This window comes from Tasmannia lanceolata, unplaced genomic scaffold, assembly GCF_043159265.1.
Source record: "Tasmannia lanceolata isolate RefF3 unplaced genomic scaffold, GAP_Taslan_0.1 ptg000037l, whole genome shotgun sequence".
Lineage (NCBI taxonomy): Eukaryota > Viridiplantae > Streptophyta > Magnoliopsida > Canellales > Winteraceae > Tasmannia > Tasmannia lanceolata.
In genome coordinates, this window is record NW_027518714.1 from 2,861,585 (window position 1) to 2,880,696 (window position 19,112).

At 39.4% G+C, this 19,112-nt stretch overlaps 2 protein-coding genes across 6 annotated transcripts; both read left to right on the forward strand.

Annotated features, from left to right (window-relative positions):
* Positions 1-8,521: 8,521 nt before the first annotated feature.
* Positions 8,522-11,368, forward strand: LOC143860279 (pentatricopeptide repeat-containing protein At1g19720-like). Its single transcript, XM_077370849.1, has one exon. It carries the CDS (start codon positions 8,522-8,524, stop codon positions 11,366-11,368), a length of 2,847 nt encoding a protein of 948 aa, XP_077226964.1.
* A 3,109-nt stretch (positions 11,369-14,477) lies between these two features.
* Positions 14,478-18,802, forward strand: LOC143862002 (uncharacterized). Of its 5 annotated transcripts, XR_013240120.1 has the most exons (5): positions 14,503-14,751; positions 17,589-17,721; positions 17,814-17,990; positions 18,133-18,250; positions 18,504-18,802. XR_013240120.1 is itself a non-coding variant. In XM_077372994.1 (4 exons), the coding sequence occupies exons 1-4, from the start codon at positions 14,698-14,700 to the stop codon at positions 17,868-17,870; spliced, it is 309 nt and encodes a 102-aa protein (XP_077229109.1). In that variant the 5' UTR covers positions 14,621-14,697; the 3' UTR covers positions 17,871-18,400. The 5 variants fall into 5 exon arrangements, 3 of the variants coding, with proteins under 3 accessions (XP_077229108.1, XP_077229107.1, XP_077229109.1); XR_013240119.1 differs by lacking the exon at positions 18,504-18,802 and having other exon boundaries at positions 18,133-18,400; XM_077372994.1 differs by lacking the exon at positions 18,504-18,802 and adding an exon at positions 17,439-17,503 and having other exon boundaries at positions 14,621-14,751; positions 17,814-18,400.
* Positions 18,803-19,112: the final 310 nt, after the last annotated feature.

Genomic DNA, 19,112 nt, shown 5'->3' on the forward strand with positions numbered 1-19,112 from the left:
CTTTTGTCCCCCATTGATAATTTTTGAAAAGCATGGGTCTGTTGATAATTTTGCCTAATGTTTGTCCCCCATTGGTAATTGGTCCTAAATAAAAAGCTTATTTTTCTCGTCTCATAGTTTTTGGCTTTAGATTGTTATAGTGTTCGGACTACAGGATGTCCTTGCACTCTCATTCTCATATCCCGAACAATTTCAAAGAAAGCAGTTTATCTCTTGAACACCAAAACATTACTAGAACCTGCGACAAGATTGGTGTTGGCCCTCAGATATAAAGAGAAAATGCTTGTTATGGAAACCTCTATAGATCATCCTATGCAAATGGCTTTTGGGGCACAACCCATTTACATTATGGCCCATCAAATGGACGGCTCGGATCATCCTATGGTCTGGAAGGTACACTTCATTTTAAAAAATATGGGTGGGGCCTAAATTGAGCCTTAATGTTACTGTACAAACCACACCATAGGATGATCCAAACCATGGACGGCTTGGATCATCCTATGTTGTGGACGGTACGCTTCAATTTGAAAAATATTGGTGGTGCCTATGATTGGGCCTTAATGTTACTGTACGACCAACTCCATAGGATTATCCAAACCATGGACGGCTTGGATCATCTTATGTTGTGGACGGGCCTTAATGTTATTGCTCGACCAACTCCATAGGATAATTCAAACCATTCATTTGATGGGCCAGAATGTATATAGGTTGTGCCCCAAAAATCATTTCCATAGGATGATCACAACCCTACAATCTATAGAGGTTGCATAAGATGTAGTTTCTATTTAGACCGGAGGGCTAGGATCAACCTATGAAAATGATATTTTGGGACGCAACCTATTTACGTTTATGGCTCACCAAATGGCCGGTTAGGATCATCCTATGGTGTGGTATGGGCGGGGCCTACGTTGTTCAAAGATGGGTCCACCATTCCACCAACGGTTTCTGTTGGGCCCACCAACTGTTGTGTGTGGAGAGAGAGAGACCGGTCAAATGGGAAACGTGACATATAGTCATATACGTTAAAGCCTAACATTTAACTTTAGCCAGCCATCAAGGGGTGGGAAAATAGCCTACAAGTGAGGGGCGGGGGGAATATCAACGCCCTTTTTTGTGGTTGATAAGTTGGAATGGGATTTGACAAGGGAAACAGCTGTGGTACACGCAATGGCAAAACAGAATATTAAGAATTTACTATTGGTTTAGGAAAATGATATCTACACTCCCTTATTTTGTTAATAGCACTCCAGACTTTAGTATCCACATGTTGGGAATTGTCATAGCTTCTGAAAGTTACAGTTTGGGGCTCAAGTAATTAATGCTCTGCGGATGTAAAATTTCTTATCTTATTGTTCGGACTGGTAGCCGTTTCCTATGCTAGTAATTACTAATTAATACACATTTGTTTCTATTATTTAATACAAAACCCCATTGATAGAAGATAAAAGTAGGGGTGCAAGTTTGGCCCAGTCAGCCCTGTCCCGCCCTAACCCGTCCCGAGCCCGAACAGGGTCTGGGATGGATTTTCTAACCCTGAGGGCGGGTCAGGGTTCATTTTTAAGGCCCTGAGTGAGGGTTGGGTTGGGTCGGGTTCAGGGTTAATACCTCGGGTCAGCCCGACCTGGCCCGACTCCTAAGTTTTCTATTATAGAATTGAACCCTCTGTGCCTGTTTCTTTTGCTAATGTTTTCTATTATCTTGGATTGATGTTTCTTTATATTATTATTATTAATTGTCTCTGCTGCCCATAATGTTGTTGAATTCATAGTCTTATTTTGTTCCCCTTCTTTGTTTATTGATCATTTTGTTCTATATGATATGTGGTTGCTTTATTTTTGGCACTCTTAACAAGTATTTGCACTAGGGTCAATCAGGGCTAGCCCGGCCCGGCCCGACCCAATTAGGGCGGGCCAGGGCCGTGCTGAGCCCTGTAGGGCGGGCAATGGGTTGAGGTTTTTTGGCCCTGACTCAGGGTAAGGGTGGGTCAGGGCCGAGATAATGGCATCCAGGGTTGGACTAGGGTTTTGAAAAACCCGACCCAATCCGACCCTGTTGCAGCCCTAGATAAAAGAATACCTTGTTCAAAGTGAATACATGTTAACATTAATGTTGTTCTAAATACAGACAGTATGTAGGCTCATAGGAAACGTTCTTCGGTGAGATTTATTGTGGTGAGAAGTAACAGATATATGGACTCTTGTGTCGTAGCTTCAACGATATCAACAGGTGCGGAGGTTATGGACAACCTCTATTACTCTCTAATTCCTTTTATAAAATGTGACCACCAATAATATAAATTATTATAACCGCAATTGTAATTAGAAAAATAAAAGGTATTTGAGCGAAGTGCCTTTATTAAAATGAGGAGTGAGGATATTAATTCGAATATTTTATGTTGCTTAATTTCGTCGTTTCTCTTTCATTTTTGTAATTCTAGAGTGTTCCTCACATTGGAAGAGAAAGAGGATCACGCAGTGAATTAATATAAAATGCGTTAATAAGACCCCCGACCCTTGTCTTCCATGTGATTTTGATATGATTTTTATCTCAAAAATGTTGTCTGAACCAGGTCACATTGTAACAGCTGTTATTCAGCCATTATAAAAAAGAGCTTTCATTTGAGTGTTGGTTGCACCAATTCTCATTGAAAAGCTGTTCATATGGTCACAAAATTATAGGCAGACCATACTTATTCGATGATCTAAACCATTCATCTCTATCACAACCTTACGATTTGTGTAGACATTCTTGATGAACCTGTACAATTATTATCTTTTTCGAACTAGTCATTTAAAGGGCACAAATGAGAGGCCTAGCATTGTTTAACATGATGGAATTTTTGGGTCCACCTAGAAGATGGAATGACCCAAATCCCACACTCAGCTAACAATCGTATAGAACAGAAAAAAGCAACATTCCTCACACTGAAATGCTCTGTGATAGGATGCTTTGGATTGTCCGATGAATCTGAGTTTCAGTTGAACTTTTCGGGTTGCGTCATCTCTGTGATGTGGCCCGCTAGCAACAATTTAGACCATGCTGACATCTTGTGGATGGGCCCAATCAGAAAGTAATCTCATGCAGCGGTCCAAATGAAAGAGAATATACAGGCTCATAAAGTCTTTCTTCGCTAGCAAGATAAGTACCTCTACGCTGTGTTGCTTTTGATCTTTACGAACAATTGAAGTGATAAAAGAGAGTGGTTCTAACATAATGCCATCCAAGCTTGGTTAGATTTTTTTTTTAATTATTCTTTTGTCCCAGCGAATTCGATGATCTAGTCTAGAGCTAAAAAGAAAGAGAGTTATTGCAGAAGGGTACTTTAACGGGAAGTTTGGAATCTAGGGTAAAATTTTCTACAGGAAAAAAAAAATTTCATGGAAAACATATTCCTTGTAAAAATATTTTGGGCCCAACCGAATTGGAATTTTCTTTAAAAACAACCAAAATTTTTTAATATGGAAAAAATAATTGAAAACTCTGGAAAACTCAACTTTGAGGAAAAAAATTGGAAGAAGATGTTACAGTAAGAAACAAAGTAGCCAGCGAATTTAGATGTAAACAAGGATTTGGTTAACCACATCGAGCATCTTACCCGGTCATTTAATGAGTATAATTTAGATGAGTGAGAAATTATATGGTGGCGGACCTTGTGATTTAGCAGAGAGAAAACCTGCCACCTTGATTTTAGATCCAAAGAAAAGTAAAAAGAGGAGCTTTTGATGGATTTAAAATCAAGGAAGTGGGTGTTTTCTCGCTCCGACCTTTAAAGTAAAGGATGAGGATATCTCTCATTGACAAAGATGACGGTTATTCAAATGATTCAATAGTCGGTGGGGTTTCTCCAGATTGTAGCTGACCCATTCCTACTTGATGTGACCATACCAAAGCAAGGGTCACATGTCATTTTGTGGGGCTGCTGACACTGATGCCACCAATCTTATGGGCAGAGTTGAGTCTGTAGTGATATGGTGCTGGCCACTGGCCTCGCCGAATAACCAGGGGAGAGCAACTGTTTCAGATGGTTGGGGGATTGGGATTAGCTGATGTTAGAGTGTTTTAAAAATAAAAATGGTATTGAAAACAAAACAATACTTTATTTGGAAAGTTAAAAAATTAGAGGGGGGTTAGTAAACTTTAGTCACACATTGGAAAGTATAAGAGTTGGAGATGGATTAATAGATTCCCTCCCACTTCACTCCCTTGCTTTGTTGCACAAATGAGTCTTTGAAAATGGTGGACTGTAATGTGGGATGTAGGGGGGTTTTTGGCGCACAACGCGTTGTTACAAGAAGCAATTGGAGCGCTTAATTTTGTTTTCATATTTGATCTAAGCTATTGGATCAATATCGGTGTAATCCGAATGTGATCCCGAGTGGGTGGAATCAAGACCTTAGGTTCGCGCTCGGATGTGTCCAACGGCTAGTGCTAGATCAGATGTGATCTTGAGCGTCGGATCACAGGTAATGTCCAGTGTCTGATCGGGTGCAATCCGGATCGTCAGATCGTGACTAGTCATATCCCAATGATCAAAAGACGATCGGGTGTGACACATAAATTAGTATCTCACCATTTGACTAGAAACACACCATTTGAATAGTAATCCGAGAATCAAAGTGGTAACTTCCAAAATTGGGAATCCCATAGCCTTGTCACCCTCTTTCCATTTTTGTTTCTTCTCTCTTGTTATCTGTTTTCTGCAGAAACATTAACTAGTATCTCAAATACTTGTAAAATCCAAAGGTGGGTTTGTTGTGTTTAGTGCAAAATGCCATCAAATAATTGGTGAAGATTCACCTGGCTTCATTGTATCTTGGAGGTGAATTCACGGTTCCTCTTGCACACAATTGGTTCTGAAGAATGTCGGCTTAAGGAAAGCGACTATGCGCCTTGAAGCATCTCAATTTCCATCTTCCATCATCTCCACAGTCAAATTTCTCCAACAGCCGAACAACCAGCTAAACCTGGAAACTAGGTTGCGTTTGGCAACTATTTTCTTGATTCTCATTCTAAATTCAAGAATCAGAATGCATTTTTTGAATGTTATTGGCAACAAACTCACATCCAATAATGGATTTTTTCTGTTTTTTTAGCAGAATGAAAAAATGAATTTTGAACTTTTTTTAAGAAATACATATGAATCAAATCAATCAAATTTTAGTCCCTCTAAAGGTCGGCCACCCTATAAAATCTTGAGATGAGGATATCTCTCATTGACAAAGATGACGGTAATTCAAATGATTCAATAGTCGGTGGGGTTTCTCCAGCTTGTAGCTGACCCATTCCTACTTGATGTGACCAATACCAAAGCATGGGTCACATGTCAATTTGTGGGGCTGCTGACACTGATGCCACCAATCCTATGGGCAGAGCTGAGTCTGTAGTGTTATGGTGCTGGCCACTGGCCTCGCCGAATAACCAGGGGAGAGCAACTGTTTCAGATGGATGGGGAATAGGGATTAGCTGATGTTAGAGTGTTTTAAAAATAAAAATGGTATTGAAAACCTTTTGAAAACAAAACAATACTTTATTTGGAAAGTTGAAAAACTAGAGGGGGTTAGTAAACTTTAGTCACACATTGGAAAGCAAAAGAGTTGGAGATGAATTAATATACGCCCTCCCACTTCACTCCCTTGCTTTGTTGCACAAATGGGTCTTGGAAAATGGTGGACTGTAATGTGGGATGTAGGGGGGTTTTTGGTGCACAACGCGTTGTTACAAGAAGCAATTGGAGCACTTAATTTTGTTTTCATATTTGATCTAAGCTATTGGATCAAGATTGGTTTAAACCAAATGTGATCCCGAGTGGGTGGAATCAAGACCTTAGGTTCTCGCTTGGATGTGTCCAAAGGCTAGTGCTAGATCAGATGTGATCTTGAGCGTCGGATCACAGGTAATGGCCAGTGTCTGATCGGGTTTAATCTGGATCGTCAGATCGTGCCTAGTCACATCCCAATGATCAAAAGCCGATCAGGTGTGACACATAAACTAGTATCTCACCATTTGACTAGAAACACACCATTTGAATAGTAATCGAAGAATCAAAGTGATAACTTCCAAAATTGGGAATTCCATAGCCTTTTCACCCTCTTTCCATTTTCGTTTCTTCTCTCTTATTATCTGTTTTCTGCAGAAACATTAACTAGTATCACAAATACTTGTAAAATCCAAAGGTGGGTTTGTTGTGTTTAGTGCAAAATGCCATCAAATAATTGGTGAAGATTCACCTGGCTTCATTGTATCTTGGAGGTGAATTCGCGGTTCCTCTTGCACACAATTGGTTCTGAAGAATGTCGGCTTAAGGAAAGCGACTATGCGCCTTGAAGCATCTCAATTTCCATCTTCCATCATCTCCACCGTCAAATTTCTCCAACAGCCGAACAACCAGCTAAACCTGGAAACTAGGTTGCGTTTGGCAACCATTCTCTTGATTCTCATTCTAAATTCAAGAATCAGAATGCATTTTTTGAATGCTATTGGCAACAAACTCACATCCAATAATGGATTTTTTTCTGTTTTTTTAGCAGAATGATGTTTGGCAGTGTAAAAAAATGAATTTTGAACTTTTTTTAAGAAATACATATGAATCAAATCAATCAAATTTTAGTCCCTCTATGACACTATTTGTTTAAGGGTGATGATATTTTCACGCCCCCTGCATTACGTAAGGGTGATGATATTTTCACCCCCTCGCCCCCCCCCCCACGCATTACGGGCCGGGGGGGGGGAGGGGGGGCAGTGAAAATATCATCTCCCTTTGTTTAAACATACTAATAACAATACACATGAACTAAGAGGAGTGAATGGATCAGCCCCAACACTCATAAATGGAAAACACTCCTACCTCCTAATCATATGGCTCATTCTCACTTTATCATGCCATTGTCCAACGTGCAAAAATTTGAAGCTTTACTACTCCTAGCACGAATTAAACATTCTTCTATCCACACTCTGATTAGAAACTGCACCTGATCATCGTTTAGACCTCAACAAACCATGAATAACACATTCACACCAGTAATTCATCTATGCTTGACAGCAAAATTAAACTCAAGCTCTTTTTCATAACAGCACAGAAATTAATGAATGATACGTGATAGTGATACATGTGGGAGAGAAATAGAGAGTAGCTAGCATATATAGAGGAACCTCTGCAAGAGGGCCACACCACATCACTTTCCTTGCAACCTTTTCTTAATAAAAGAAGAAAGAAAGACTGAAAATAATGGTGGAAATGTCTAAAAAAAATGAGGTTGCAAATCAAAATGCCACCCATGGCAGTATGGCATACCAAATTCTCCAAAAATAAGTAAGTACAAGGTTAGCAATTTTTCTCTCTTTCATATCTCCAATTTCATGCAAATTACGATTCGATATTCGGAGAGATCCTACTAATATAAAACTCCTGGTGCCTTGTCCTGAACACCTACCTTAACCCTTCAACATTTCCTTTAATCCCAAAACCCATTTGAATAGAAGAACAAACAGATGCAGCGTTCACATCTGAACCAAAATCTGGGCATTTCGATAGCTACTTGTTTTAGTTTGAAAAAACCTATATTTAAGAAGGTTTGGAAAATGGCGGGACAACATTGCAAAACCCGAAAGCACTTGCTTCCTTCTAGATTTTCAATATGTAAGCAATTGGGTCAATGAATTCGGTTTCAGACATTCGGCAAGAGTTATGCCAATGAATCAGACATACATTTCTCTCCAGCTAGAAGCATTTTAGATAAACCGCGGGAATCTCAAAATCACCCTTCACAAGCAAGATTCACCTAACAAAATAAATAAGAGACGAGAGATAATAACAATGTCTTGATTAACCGTATCCATAAAACCTTCTTAGGATGATCCTAACTCTCCGATCACGTTAGAGTGATCCTATGGAGAAGATTTCCTATGCATGCCCTATCTACGTCACAACCCAACAAATGAATGGTTTTGATCACCCAAACGAATGCCAATATTTTCAAATTCAACGGTCAGAGAAAGTCTACCAATCAAATGGTTAAAAACTTAAGGATCCTCGAACAGATCTAGTTTTCAACCCCTCCTGTACGATAATACGCCCCCATTGTAACAAAATTTGACGTCAAAAAGCGTAAAGTCTGCCCACAATTCACGTTACATGTGGAGCGCATTATCCTACAAGGGGGCGATAAAAACATGTCCCATTAATATTTAGATCACCTCTTGGATATTTTAGCTTACATTTACCAGTTACCACGCTGCTACCATTGGGATATTTTTTGCTGATTGAGTGACAGTTTCTTATTTATTTTGAATAACGGCCATTTCTCTTTTGTCTGTTCTCCAAATTTCAATTTCTTCCTTCTAACCCTCGCAGATTTCATCCACAAACAGCTCCATCCACAACCTTCAAATCCTCTCTACGCATCTAAAATCCAAAAGCAATGGTAATAATAATAAGAGAACAACCTGAATTTCTTTATTTCAAAAACGAAATGTCCCATGGACTCATAGCCTTTGATTCAATTTTCCACCTCTTTCAGAGCCCATGGCCTCTGCAATTCTCAAAATCCCCCAAAATTCCCTTTCCCAAAATACCCATCATTGGTTCTCCTCCAAAAATCCCAAACTCGTCAAGAAGCAGGGAATTCCCTCTGATCTCATAAAGCTATGCTCGGAGAATCGATTAAAAGAAGCAGTGGGTGCTCTGGCTTTCATCCAAAATGTAGGTAATTCTCCAGCTACCAAACGAATTTATGGCTATTTGTTGCATTCTGTTGCATCACAGAGAGATCTGGTTCTTGCCAAAAAGGTTTATGATCACATGACCAGTTCAAATTTGCATAGAAATGTTTATTTTGCAACGAAAATCGTTTTTATGTTTGTTAAATGCCGTAGTTTGGGGGATGCGTATGAGGTCTTTGAGGGCGTCAAGGACAAAAACTTGCATTTGTGGTCTGTGATGTTAAATGGGTTTTGTGGAAATGGTAGGTTTGATGAGGCATTGAGGGTGTTTTGTGATTTTAGTGCTACCCATTTGAAAGCAGACGGTTTTGTTTTGAGCAGTGTTCTTAGAGCATGTGGTGGTTCGGGGAACTTGAGATTGGGGAGGGAGATTCATGGGTTTGTTTATAGGAGTGCGTATGAATGTGATGTTTTTGTGGGTAATTGTTTGGTTGATATGTATTGGAAATGTGGGTGTATTGACAATGCTCGCGCAGTGTTTGATAGAATGCCTAAGAGAGATGTCATATCATGGAATTCGATTTTGAAGGGCTATAGTGAAAAGGATGATTTTGATGGGTTTGTTAGATTAGTAGAAGCAATGGAAGGTGAAGGGGTGAAACCTAATTTGATAACTTGGAATACGATGATTTCTGGATATGCGGTTTATGGTCGTTCGAAAGAAGCATTGAATTGCTTTTATAAGATGCAATCCGCAGGTGTGAAACCAGATTTAGTCTCTTGTAATGCACTTATTTCTGGTTTGGCAAAAAATGGGTATTTTGAGGAAGCTTTGAAGCTCTTTCGGCAAATGCGGACGGTAAATTTGGAGCCAGATATTGTCTCATGGACAACTCTGATCAAAGGATATGCAAGTTTAGGTTTTTTAAAGGAGGCATTGAGTTTGTTCTCACAAGTCCAATGTGCCGGATTTGTTTTAGACGAGCTTGTGATTTCTGTGGTTCTGAAGGCATGTGGTGGCTTACAAGCACTTAAACAAGGTAAGGAGATCCATGGATACATAATCAGAAACTGTTTTTTCATTGGAACTTATTTGTGTGTTTCTCTTGAACACATGTATGCCAAATGTGGGAAACTTGATCTAGCAAGAAAATTGCTATCAAACAAAAATATTGTCTCGTGGAACACTTTGATTTCAGGGTACATGCAGAATGGGAATGTAGATGAAGCAAAAGAGATTTTTCATCATTTGGAATCAGAACCTTTGAAACCCGATTTGGTTTCATGGAATATGATGATCGATTGCCATGCGCAAGAAGGTAATATAAATGGGGCACTAGACACATTAGATCGTATGCAATCCGCCGGTATTTCACCTGACTTGGTTTCATGGAATAGTCTCATCAAAGGATATACGAAAAACAGACAAATCAATGATGCAATGCATCTCCTAAATCGAATGGAATCATTGGGTTTTAAGTATAATTCAGCCTCATGGAACACATTGATCTCTAATCACGTCAACCATGGGGATGGAGAGGAGGCATTAAAAGTCTTCCAGTTGATGAAAAACCATGGCGTTAAACCTGATGTGATAACTGTTTCCTGTATTCTACATGCTTGTGCTCTTTTGAGAGCTCTGCAACTTGGAAAATCAGTTCATGGTTGGATCATAAGACGGAACACCATAGATAAGTATATAAACTCTGCCCTCATACAAATGTATATTAGTTCTGATGATTTGGGTTCTGCTCGGAAGCTTTTCCCCAGAACCTATGGAAGGAATTTAGTAATGTGGAATGGAATGATATCGGGGCTCGCCAAAAGTGGGAAGCTTAATGAGGCACAAAGACTGCTTCACGAAATGCGGTCAGCTAAGTTAAAGCCCGATGTAATTTCTTGGACTGCAATAATGTCAGGATATATCGACCATGGAAATGCAGATATTGCATTGGAAATTTGGAGCCAAATGTGGCAATCTGGAGTAAAACCTGACCCAATCTCTGTAACAGCTGCCTCAACAGCGTGTGCCAGATTAGGAATGCTTGATACTGGAAAAGAAATCCATGGTTTTTCTATTACAACTGGAATGGAGAGAGATCCTGCTGTTCAAGCCAGTCTCATTACTATGTACTCTAAATGTGGTAACATCAAGGAAGCAGTTTGCCTATTTGAAAGTGCTCCACACAAAAGTACCGTAGTTTGGAATTCGATGATTTCCAGTTATGTTATGCATGGGCATGGAGAATTGGCCATCTCTCTTTTCCAAAGAATGCAAAATGAAGGTGCCGTGGCCAATTCGATCACATTTATTGGTGTTCTATCTGCATGTTGTCAAATGAATTTTTCTGTTCAAGACTGGGGTTCTTGTGATGTGATGCTTCAGGATTCAGGTTTCAAACATGATCAACGAAATTATGCACAAATGGCCAACGTAGCAAAGAATATCTTTAAATTAGATGATGGATATTTGGAAAGCTGTGGACTTCTTCGAAGCAAATATGCCAAAGCAAATGCGGTTGATGGCTGTGCATCAAAATTCAGAACAGGAATAAAAGAGCCAGCTTTGGTTAAGAGTCTACAATCTAGTTGGATATATATTAAGAGAAAGAGGCATAGGTTTGATGAAGGGGTCTCAGATTCCGAGATCAACAGTACCCTTGATGCATTCAATGCTTTGAATAGACAGATGATAGAGGCTGGGCTATAGCAATGTTGACCAATATTAAGGCAGACTTGTGAAAAATGATGATCTTAATTTACGATCTTTATATGAACTCAGTATAGAAATCTATATCTTGTCTAAAGCTGGTTAAACCCTTGAAATTTCCGAGTCATGGCTGACTCTTATGGAAAGGTGACCAGAACTTATGGAAAGGCGACCAGATTCACCAGCTCATCACAATGCTAAGAAGCTGAATACTTTTGGCGTAGTGAGATACCACATTTCACATAAGGATCATAGGATTATTACTTATCAGATAGATGGTGTCCATCACTCCCTATCCTTACCCCTATTCACGTTACACTTTGTTAATTTGTGCAACCCTTTGTCCTTGCCCTGCCCACATTTCTCGTGCACCATGTTTTATACCTGTCTGTTTGGTAGGAAGAAAATTCAACAACTTCCTACTACCACTGCCAGGAGAGAGTCTAGCACTGCTACCCTGCCTGCATCTGTCATTGGTACCGCTGCAAGTGCCACGAGAGTCTACGGTTGTTGTGACAATCAGAACAAATTCAGATGAAGAGACTGAAGAATGTATCCTATGTAGCTACATACAATATGTACTTTGTTCAACATTAATGTTCACCTGTATATACTTTAAGCGGAGTTTCCTAAGAGGTACTCTTATATGTTATATCACGAAATTTTGTATTAAGTATTAAAAATAAGAATAAATTATCAGCATAGGAACAATGTTGGTTTCTAGTCCGAGCAATAAAATGCAGGAGTTATAAATTTATGGAGCATTAATTATTAGAGCCCCATCTGTGTGTCCTAGTTATCCATCTAGGGATGTGTGCAGTCCCTTTTGCCAAGTGCAACATGGCCACTTAGACTGTATAATTTAGATGTGTTTATGTATATTTGTGCATACAATGTCCAAGTCTTATTCATTTAATTCACTTGAAATGGCTTCCCGCTCTTGAAAAAGTGACCATGAAATGGCTTTCTGCTAAATTCTCTAGACATTCCTGTATGGCTTTAGTATAATAGTATCTGAGCTTGAAATGCATGTGCTGTGTAGATAGTCACTCGAGAAATTCTCAGAAGTTTCAGATTGCAGAATGGAGAAAGATTTGGTTATAGAAAGAGTAACGTTTCTGCGAAACCATACCTCGAATGCACTCTCTACTGATCGAAAATTTGAAATTAGACTTTCCAAAAAAGAATGTTAAATTTTCTAAGAACAAACTGCACTGTATTGTCATTCTTTACCACAGTAAAGACAATCTCATCAAATGATATATTTCATCTTTATTCTTCACTTTGTCTCTCAAAATTGATTAAGGAGTAATACAGAATCGACTCCCTTGATTTGTTGGGCCACCATATGAATTTGCAATAGCACAAAATTTCACCAATAAAATGTTCATTTGTAGGCCGTTAATACGATATTTGGGGTAATGAATGATCTTGATGAAGTGCATAAGAAGCATCATCAAGCCTATGAAGTGCATAAGAAGCATCATCAAGCCCTCCTTTATTTGATCCTGACCGTTCATATGAGGGTCTCGCTTTGGATCTAATCCAGATCAATTATTGGTGGGACCCACTACGTGGGCGCCACATTGTATTGCGATAGACCTGGCAAAAAGTGACCCGGACCCGCGGGTCCACCCGGCCCGCCGGTAAATTCCGGTTCCTGGTCACCAATCTGTGACCCGTTTAAAATTAACCCGCGGGTCCACCCGGCCCGTCAAAATTGGGCCAGGCCAGTGGACCCGCGGGTGCCCGTAGAGAATTACAAAAGTTTTATTTTCGCCATTATTCCCGTAATTGTCATATTTTTTTATTTTCTTTGTAGTTTTTTTTGGTAATTGTCATATTTTAATACATTCGTTTGGTAATTTTTGGTTCCTTTTTTCGGTAATTTTTCATTTAAAACTTAGTAACTTTATGATTATTATAAGGGAAAATTACATTTACACCCCCTCTAGTTTTTGACATATCCACTTCCACCCCTATAGTTTAAAATGTGACAAATACACCCCTGTAGTTTCAATTTGTTCAAGGTAGGCCCCCTCAGTTGAAGGTTCGTCCACTGATTGAAGGGTTAGGATGATCCGATAGAGCTGATTTTTTGGGCACACCGTATCTATGTCAGGACCCATCAAATGAACGCTTTGGATCATCCAAATAATGTGGGCCTATACCCGAATCCAAACGCTACCAAAAAATCATCCAAATAATGTGGGCCCACATTGTTTGGATGATCCAAAGCTTTCATTTGATGGCCCTGACATAGATAGGGTGTGCCCAAAAAATCAGCTCCATTGGATCATCCTAACCCTTTAATCTATGGACGAACCTTCAACTGAGGGGGCTTACCTTAAACAAATTGAAACTACAGGGGTGTATTTGTCACATTTTAAACTATAGGGGTGGAAGTGGATGTGTAAACTAGAGGGGATGTAAATGTAATTTTCCCTTATTATAAATTGCTATTATTTGATTGCTACCAACCTTTGCGCAATTTGTACTTATGTCAGATCTTTGCAGCAAAGGATGTTGACAAGCTGAAAAGTAGAGTAGGGGAAGGTGGCTAGCGAATCCCTATTTAAAAAAAATCTTAAAAAATAATGTCAGAAATCCGGGTGACCCGCGGGTCGGCCCGGCCCGTACGGTCCGTGTCCAAGCATAGTGACCTGTAAAATTTTCAGGGTCATTTTGACCCGGACCATTTGACCCGGACCCGTACGGGCCGGGTTAAAACCGGCCCGGCCCGTCCGTTTGCCAGGTCTATATTGCGGTGAGGTCGCATCCTACTGCGCATATTTTCTGGGGCTTCTAGTTGTTTTTTTTCGCGTCTGTTTATGAGTTTTTATATGGTGTAAGCCCTTTCAAAAAGTAGTGTACGGACCACATCATGGGGGTGATCCAAACCGTCCATGTGAGGGAACATATCTTAAATAGGTTGTGCCCCAAAAATCATTTCCATAGGATGAGTCCAGGCCTCCGATCTATAGAGGTTTCATGCAGTTCCTCTATAGATCGGAGGGCTCGGATCATGGGAAATGATTTTTAGGGCACAACCTATTTATTGTGGACGGTTTGGATCACCGAATGCTGTGGTCCGTACACTACATTTTGAAAAATACGGGACAATAAGGACTTAACACTATATAAAACGTCTGTTTGAGAAAGCTCTCTCTCAACAGTGAGAACAACATCTTCTAGCCTTACGAAGGGAGAGAAGGTGTAGATCAGATGGCCTCTTTCAGGTGGGTTCTTCAACTCCACAAAGACGTCCCACGTGCTGCACGCTTTTACTCACAAGGGTTAGATTTCAGCGTCAATGTGTGCACTCTCAGATGGGCAGAACTTCAATCCGGCCCTTTAAAACTAGCCCTAATGCAATCAACCAGGTGGGTTTTTTTCCCCCTCTCTTCTCCATACCTTTTAATATCTCTATCTCTTCTTTCAATTTTTGGGTTCTTATCCCCTCATGTTGTTCTCCATATCCATCTAGAAATTCCATTAAAATCTAGGGGAAAAAATAGAAAACCATCTCTATCAATTGTGATACGAGATTATGTTTTTTGCCCAATAAATTTATGGTATAGATTAGCTGAAACCTATTTGACACGGACCCAAACATTGCCGTTAGTCCCTGTGCCTATGTTTTATACCCTGTATGTTTAATTTGTGCATGGGTATATTTTTGGCATCTTTTGTTTATCTGATGAAGGGTGGAAGTGTAATTTATAATCTTTTTGGGCTGATTTATTTTCATGGCACTATCCCTTGTAGTAGGATCTTGTATCTCTTATTTGTGTCAACATGTTTTGGAATTTTTTGTCTTGATTGAAATCTTTGTGGTTACTTATGTTTCCCTGTCAATGAAAGAAGAAACGCCAGCTATTTTATCTCAAATTTGTGTGTATCCCTTGATTTTTTAGTAATCCTTGTGACCAAATAATTACTTAATCAGTAGAAAGCATGTGGTGACAATTATAACATGGCCATCATGATTTCCTACAAGATAATCATAGAATGATTTGACCGAAAAAGTGCTAACAGAGGACTTTGAACTCAGATGCACTTATCACGCTCCCCTTTGTGTAAGCTACAGATGGTCGCCCCATGCATAGAGGCAACCCGAGATCTTCCCCATGCTACACCCTGAGATGCTAAACCAGTGCAAATACTCATCATCAATCCACACGCCCATAATTAAGGATTTGTGAAAATTAATCCTCTGGCAATAAGACACCTCCTAACATCTAAGTGTCCCCTTCATATTACAGAATTGGGTCGGATTGGCACGACAAAATCTTAATGTGTCATAGGCATACTGCATATGGGTGATCACTAGAGTAGATGCACGCCACTCTAAAACCCTCCAAGAGATCACAATGGTGTGCCCTATCAAGCAGCCAACTAAGAGCCTCAGCAGCCACCGCAGAGAGCAATGGGGACAGAGGATGCCCTTGGCTCAATCCTCTAGTGCTTTTGCAAATGCCCTTAGGGTTCTGCTTATCATCGCCAGCAACCAGACAAATGATATGCATACACCTATACATCTCCAACATCTGGTCCAAATCTCATTTTGGAGAGTTCGATGTGCTGTTATATTGGAACATTCTTGTGTCCTGACTGTGGTATTCTACTACTAGTTGTATCTTTTCAGACACAGAACCTTGTTGTGTAGAGAATTTGCTCATGACTCTGACATTTGAATATGTGAATATAATCAGATATATCCCATGGAATCTGTATTCACTGTCTGGATGGTTTTGTGTATATCTTTGATGCTAGTTGGAACCAAGCTTAGCCCACTCCGGAGTATGTGATTTTTACATGTAAAACTTACAGCATTATCAAGACGTTATTTGATGTGTAAAAGAGTTACTTGATGAGAATAAGACTTACAAGTTGATTGTTATGTATCTGCATGTGCCTAGGCTATGTGGCTCAAAGGGGAGTCTGAAGTAAACAAGTTTTGTGTTTCTTCTTCTGTTTCTTTTTTCTTCTTTTTTTGAGAAAAAGTTCAATGTCGCATATAAATGTTGTGTGGTAAAAACGTATATGTCAGCAATGGGATTGGATTTCTATGTAGGCTATAGCTTGATCATGCTTTTTTCGGAGTTCGTTCCCATTGGCTAGAGTCTTTCAGTATCGCTTTTGGTTTTTTAGTAGGATGAGCGCTCGTAAATGGGATGCTACAAGTACATGCAAGTATGCAACTCATTTGTGTAATGTCATTATTTGCACGTTGAACCCTATGAAGCTTGCTAAGAAAGATGTCAAGACTTAGACTGGCATGAAATATTTGATGCAAAATTCTATGTGATCATGAGTTCTTTAGTAACTGTCGCTCATCATTGCCATTATTTGCACATTGAACCCTATGAAGCTAGCAAAGAATGATGTCAAGACTTAGACTGGCATGAAATATTTGATGCAAAATTCTATGTGATCATGAGTTCTTTAGTAACTGTCGCTCATCATTGTCATTATTTACACATTGAACCCTAGGAAGCTTGCAAAGAATGATGTCAAGACTTAGACTTGCATGAAATGACTGATTCAAAATTCTATCTAATCATAAATTCTTTAGTAACTGGACCCCTGTTGCATTCGAAGAAAGATATCGAGCGTTGAAGTGGTTCAGCAGATTAAATAACTAATACAAAATATCTTAATCAGTAGTGAAGTCAATCTTCTTATTAAATAATATCACATTCCGATAGATCAGACTTAAAGATTAGGTTATGCACTATCCAGTGGAACATGATCTTAACTTTTAAGTACATATCCTATGGTTAGAGTCGTTCTTTTAAAAATCTTACAATCTATGATTCAAATCGAATCTTATAGATTTCGATTTGAATCCCATGATCGAATTTGTATGAATCTTGCAATTTTAGATGGAATCGTTAATCGATTGGATCTTACGATTCTTAATCGTACGATTCATACTATTCATGCAATTTATCCTAATTAAATTTTATATAAAATACAATCTGACTTTCTTTCGAAAGACTTCATTTACTTCAGAAGAAGTAATTTTGCTGCATGCTTTACTAGTTTGGTTCACTGATGGCAACAGAGATTTGTTATCCATTTTAAAAATTCATGGGGTCTTATGACATGCTTGCTTCACCCTCACCTTAAGTAAATGTGTGTCGATCTTTCCTTCCAAATAGTCCCTTGCAAGAATTTGGTGCAGTTAGCTCAAGTGCTAACTTTGGATTTGCAGTGACATTGTCGTGCAGCAGGGGTACTCTTCACTCCTCTCCTTCACCGTGACTGACTTAAACAGCACAGTGACAAAGCTAATGGCATTAGGAGCTGAACTGGATGGCTCCGTCAAATATGAAATCCATGGAAAGGTACTTGATTTTTACATGTGAGTATTCAGGGTCTTTCACCTGGTTCTAGTGGAAATAGTTGAATGGTCTAAATAGGTTGGATGAACTTGCAGGTTGCAGCCATGCGCTGCCTCGACGGGCACATGTTAGGTCTCTACGAACCTGTATGACAAACACAGTGAAAAGTGTGAGGACAATTGGCTTAATTTACAAACAACTGATAGAGGCTTGGGACTTGCTGTTGGATTGTTGTGGCAATAAAATTTATGTCACATTTCAGTGGTCACTAGGTGAGTTTTTGTTCTTGTCTTTTGGTGTCACTATGTGAGCTTTTTGTTCATGGTATCAGAACTTCTAGGACATTGGAAATAAATAGGGACCTTCTCTCTTCTTTGGATTCCCTCGAATTATGTATGACATTTACTGATCCAGATCATTCAGCGCAACACTTGAAGTGCTAATGGGTGGAAGCAAAGCAGATTGAGAGATATTTGGATGCACTGATGGAGGCAATCTATGTTGAAGGGTCCATGTAATACACTCCATATAGGTAGGCCAACTGATACCCGAAAGAATAACCGAGTATTTTCTGCTTGGCACTATTTTGAAAGTCTTGAGTTGCTCTTGTCTGCTTATTTGTTCTCATCATGTACCCTCTTGGAAAACAGTTTTGGATTTAATTTAGAGTAGTATTTATCTATCTGCTTTACCTGACTATGCTTAAGAAAGATGATGCCTGAATGGAAACACAATTTCTCCATTTATTCCCCCTTTAAAATCTTATCGATTCTCACGTCGAACAGATTATCAGTATTACCCAACAGAAGCATCTGATGTATGAAATCTGAAGGTCAAAGAATTTGTTATAAATTTGGGTTTATAAACACTGTCCTTGCCAAAAGAAGAATATTAGACAGAAATGATGAACAAAGTGCAGAGTCGTACTGTTATTAGCTTTACCCTGGATGGGGATCTCCTTATCTGTAATCTACAGGTTTTTCATTGTTTAGATTGTTTAACCTCGCATCCGAAAAAATTAAACTCATGGAGTTTTTTGTTTGAGAACAAAGATATCCTTGCTTCCTCAAAACTTAAGCATCATCAACAGGAAGAATTAAAGAATGCATGGGACAATGATTTCGAAGACGAGGGGCTAGAAGAAAATGACCAAAAATGGCAGAATTCCATAGTGGGATATCTCGTGGGTAAGCGTCCCTATTTTGTAGCCCTAAAGGAATATCTCAACAGAGCTTGGAAGTTAAAAGGCGACTTCCAAACGTTTAACCTACATAATGGTTTCTTCCTATTTCAATTCAACTCCTCAGAAGACTGTGAAAAGGTCCTAGATGGCGGAAACTACATCTTTGGTGGTCGCCCCCTCGTTCTCAGAAGATGGACCCCAGAAATCGAGC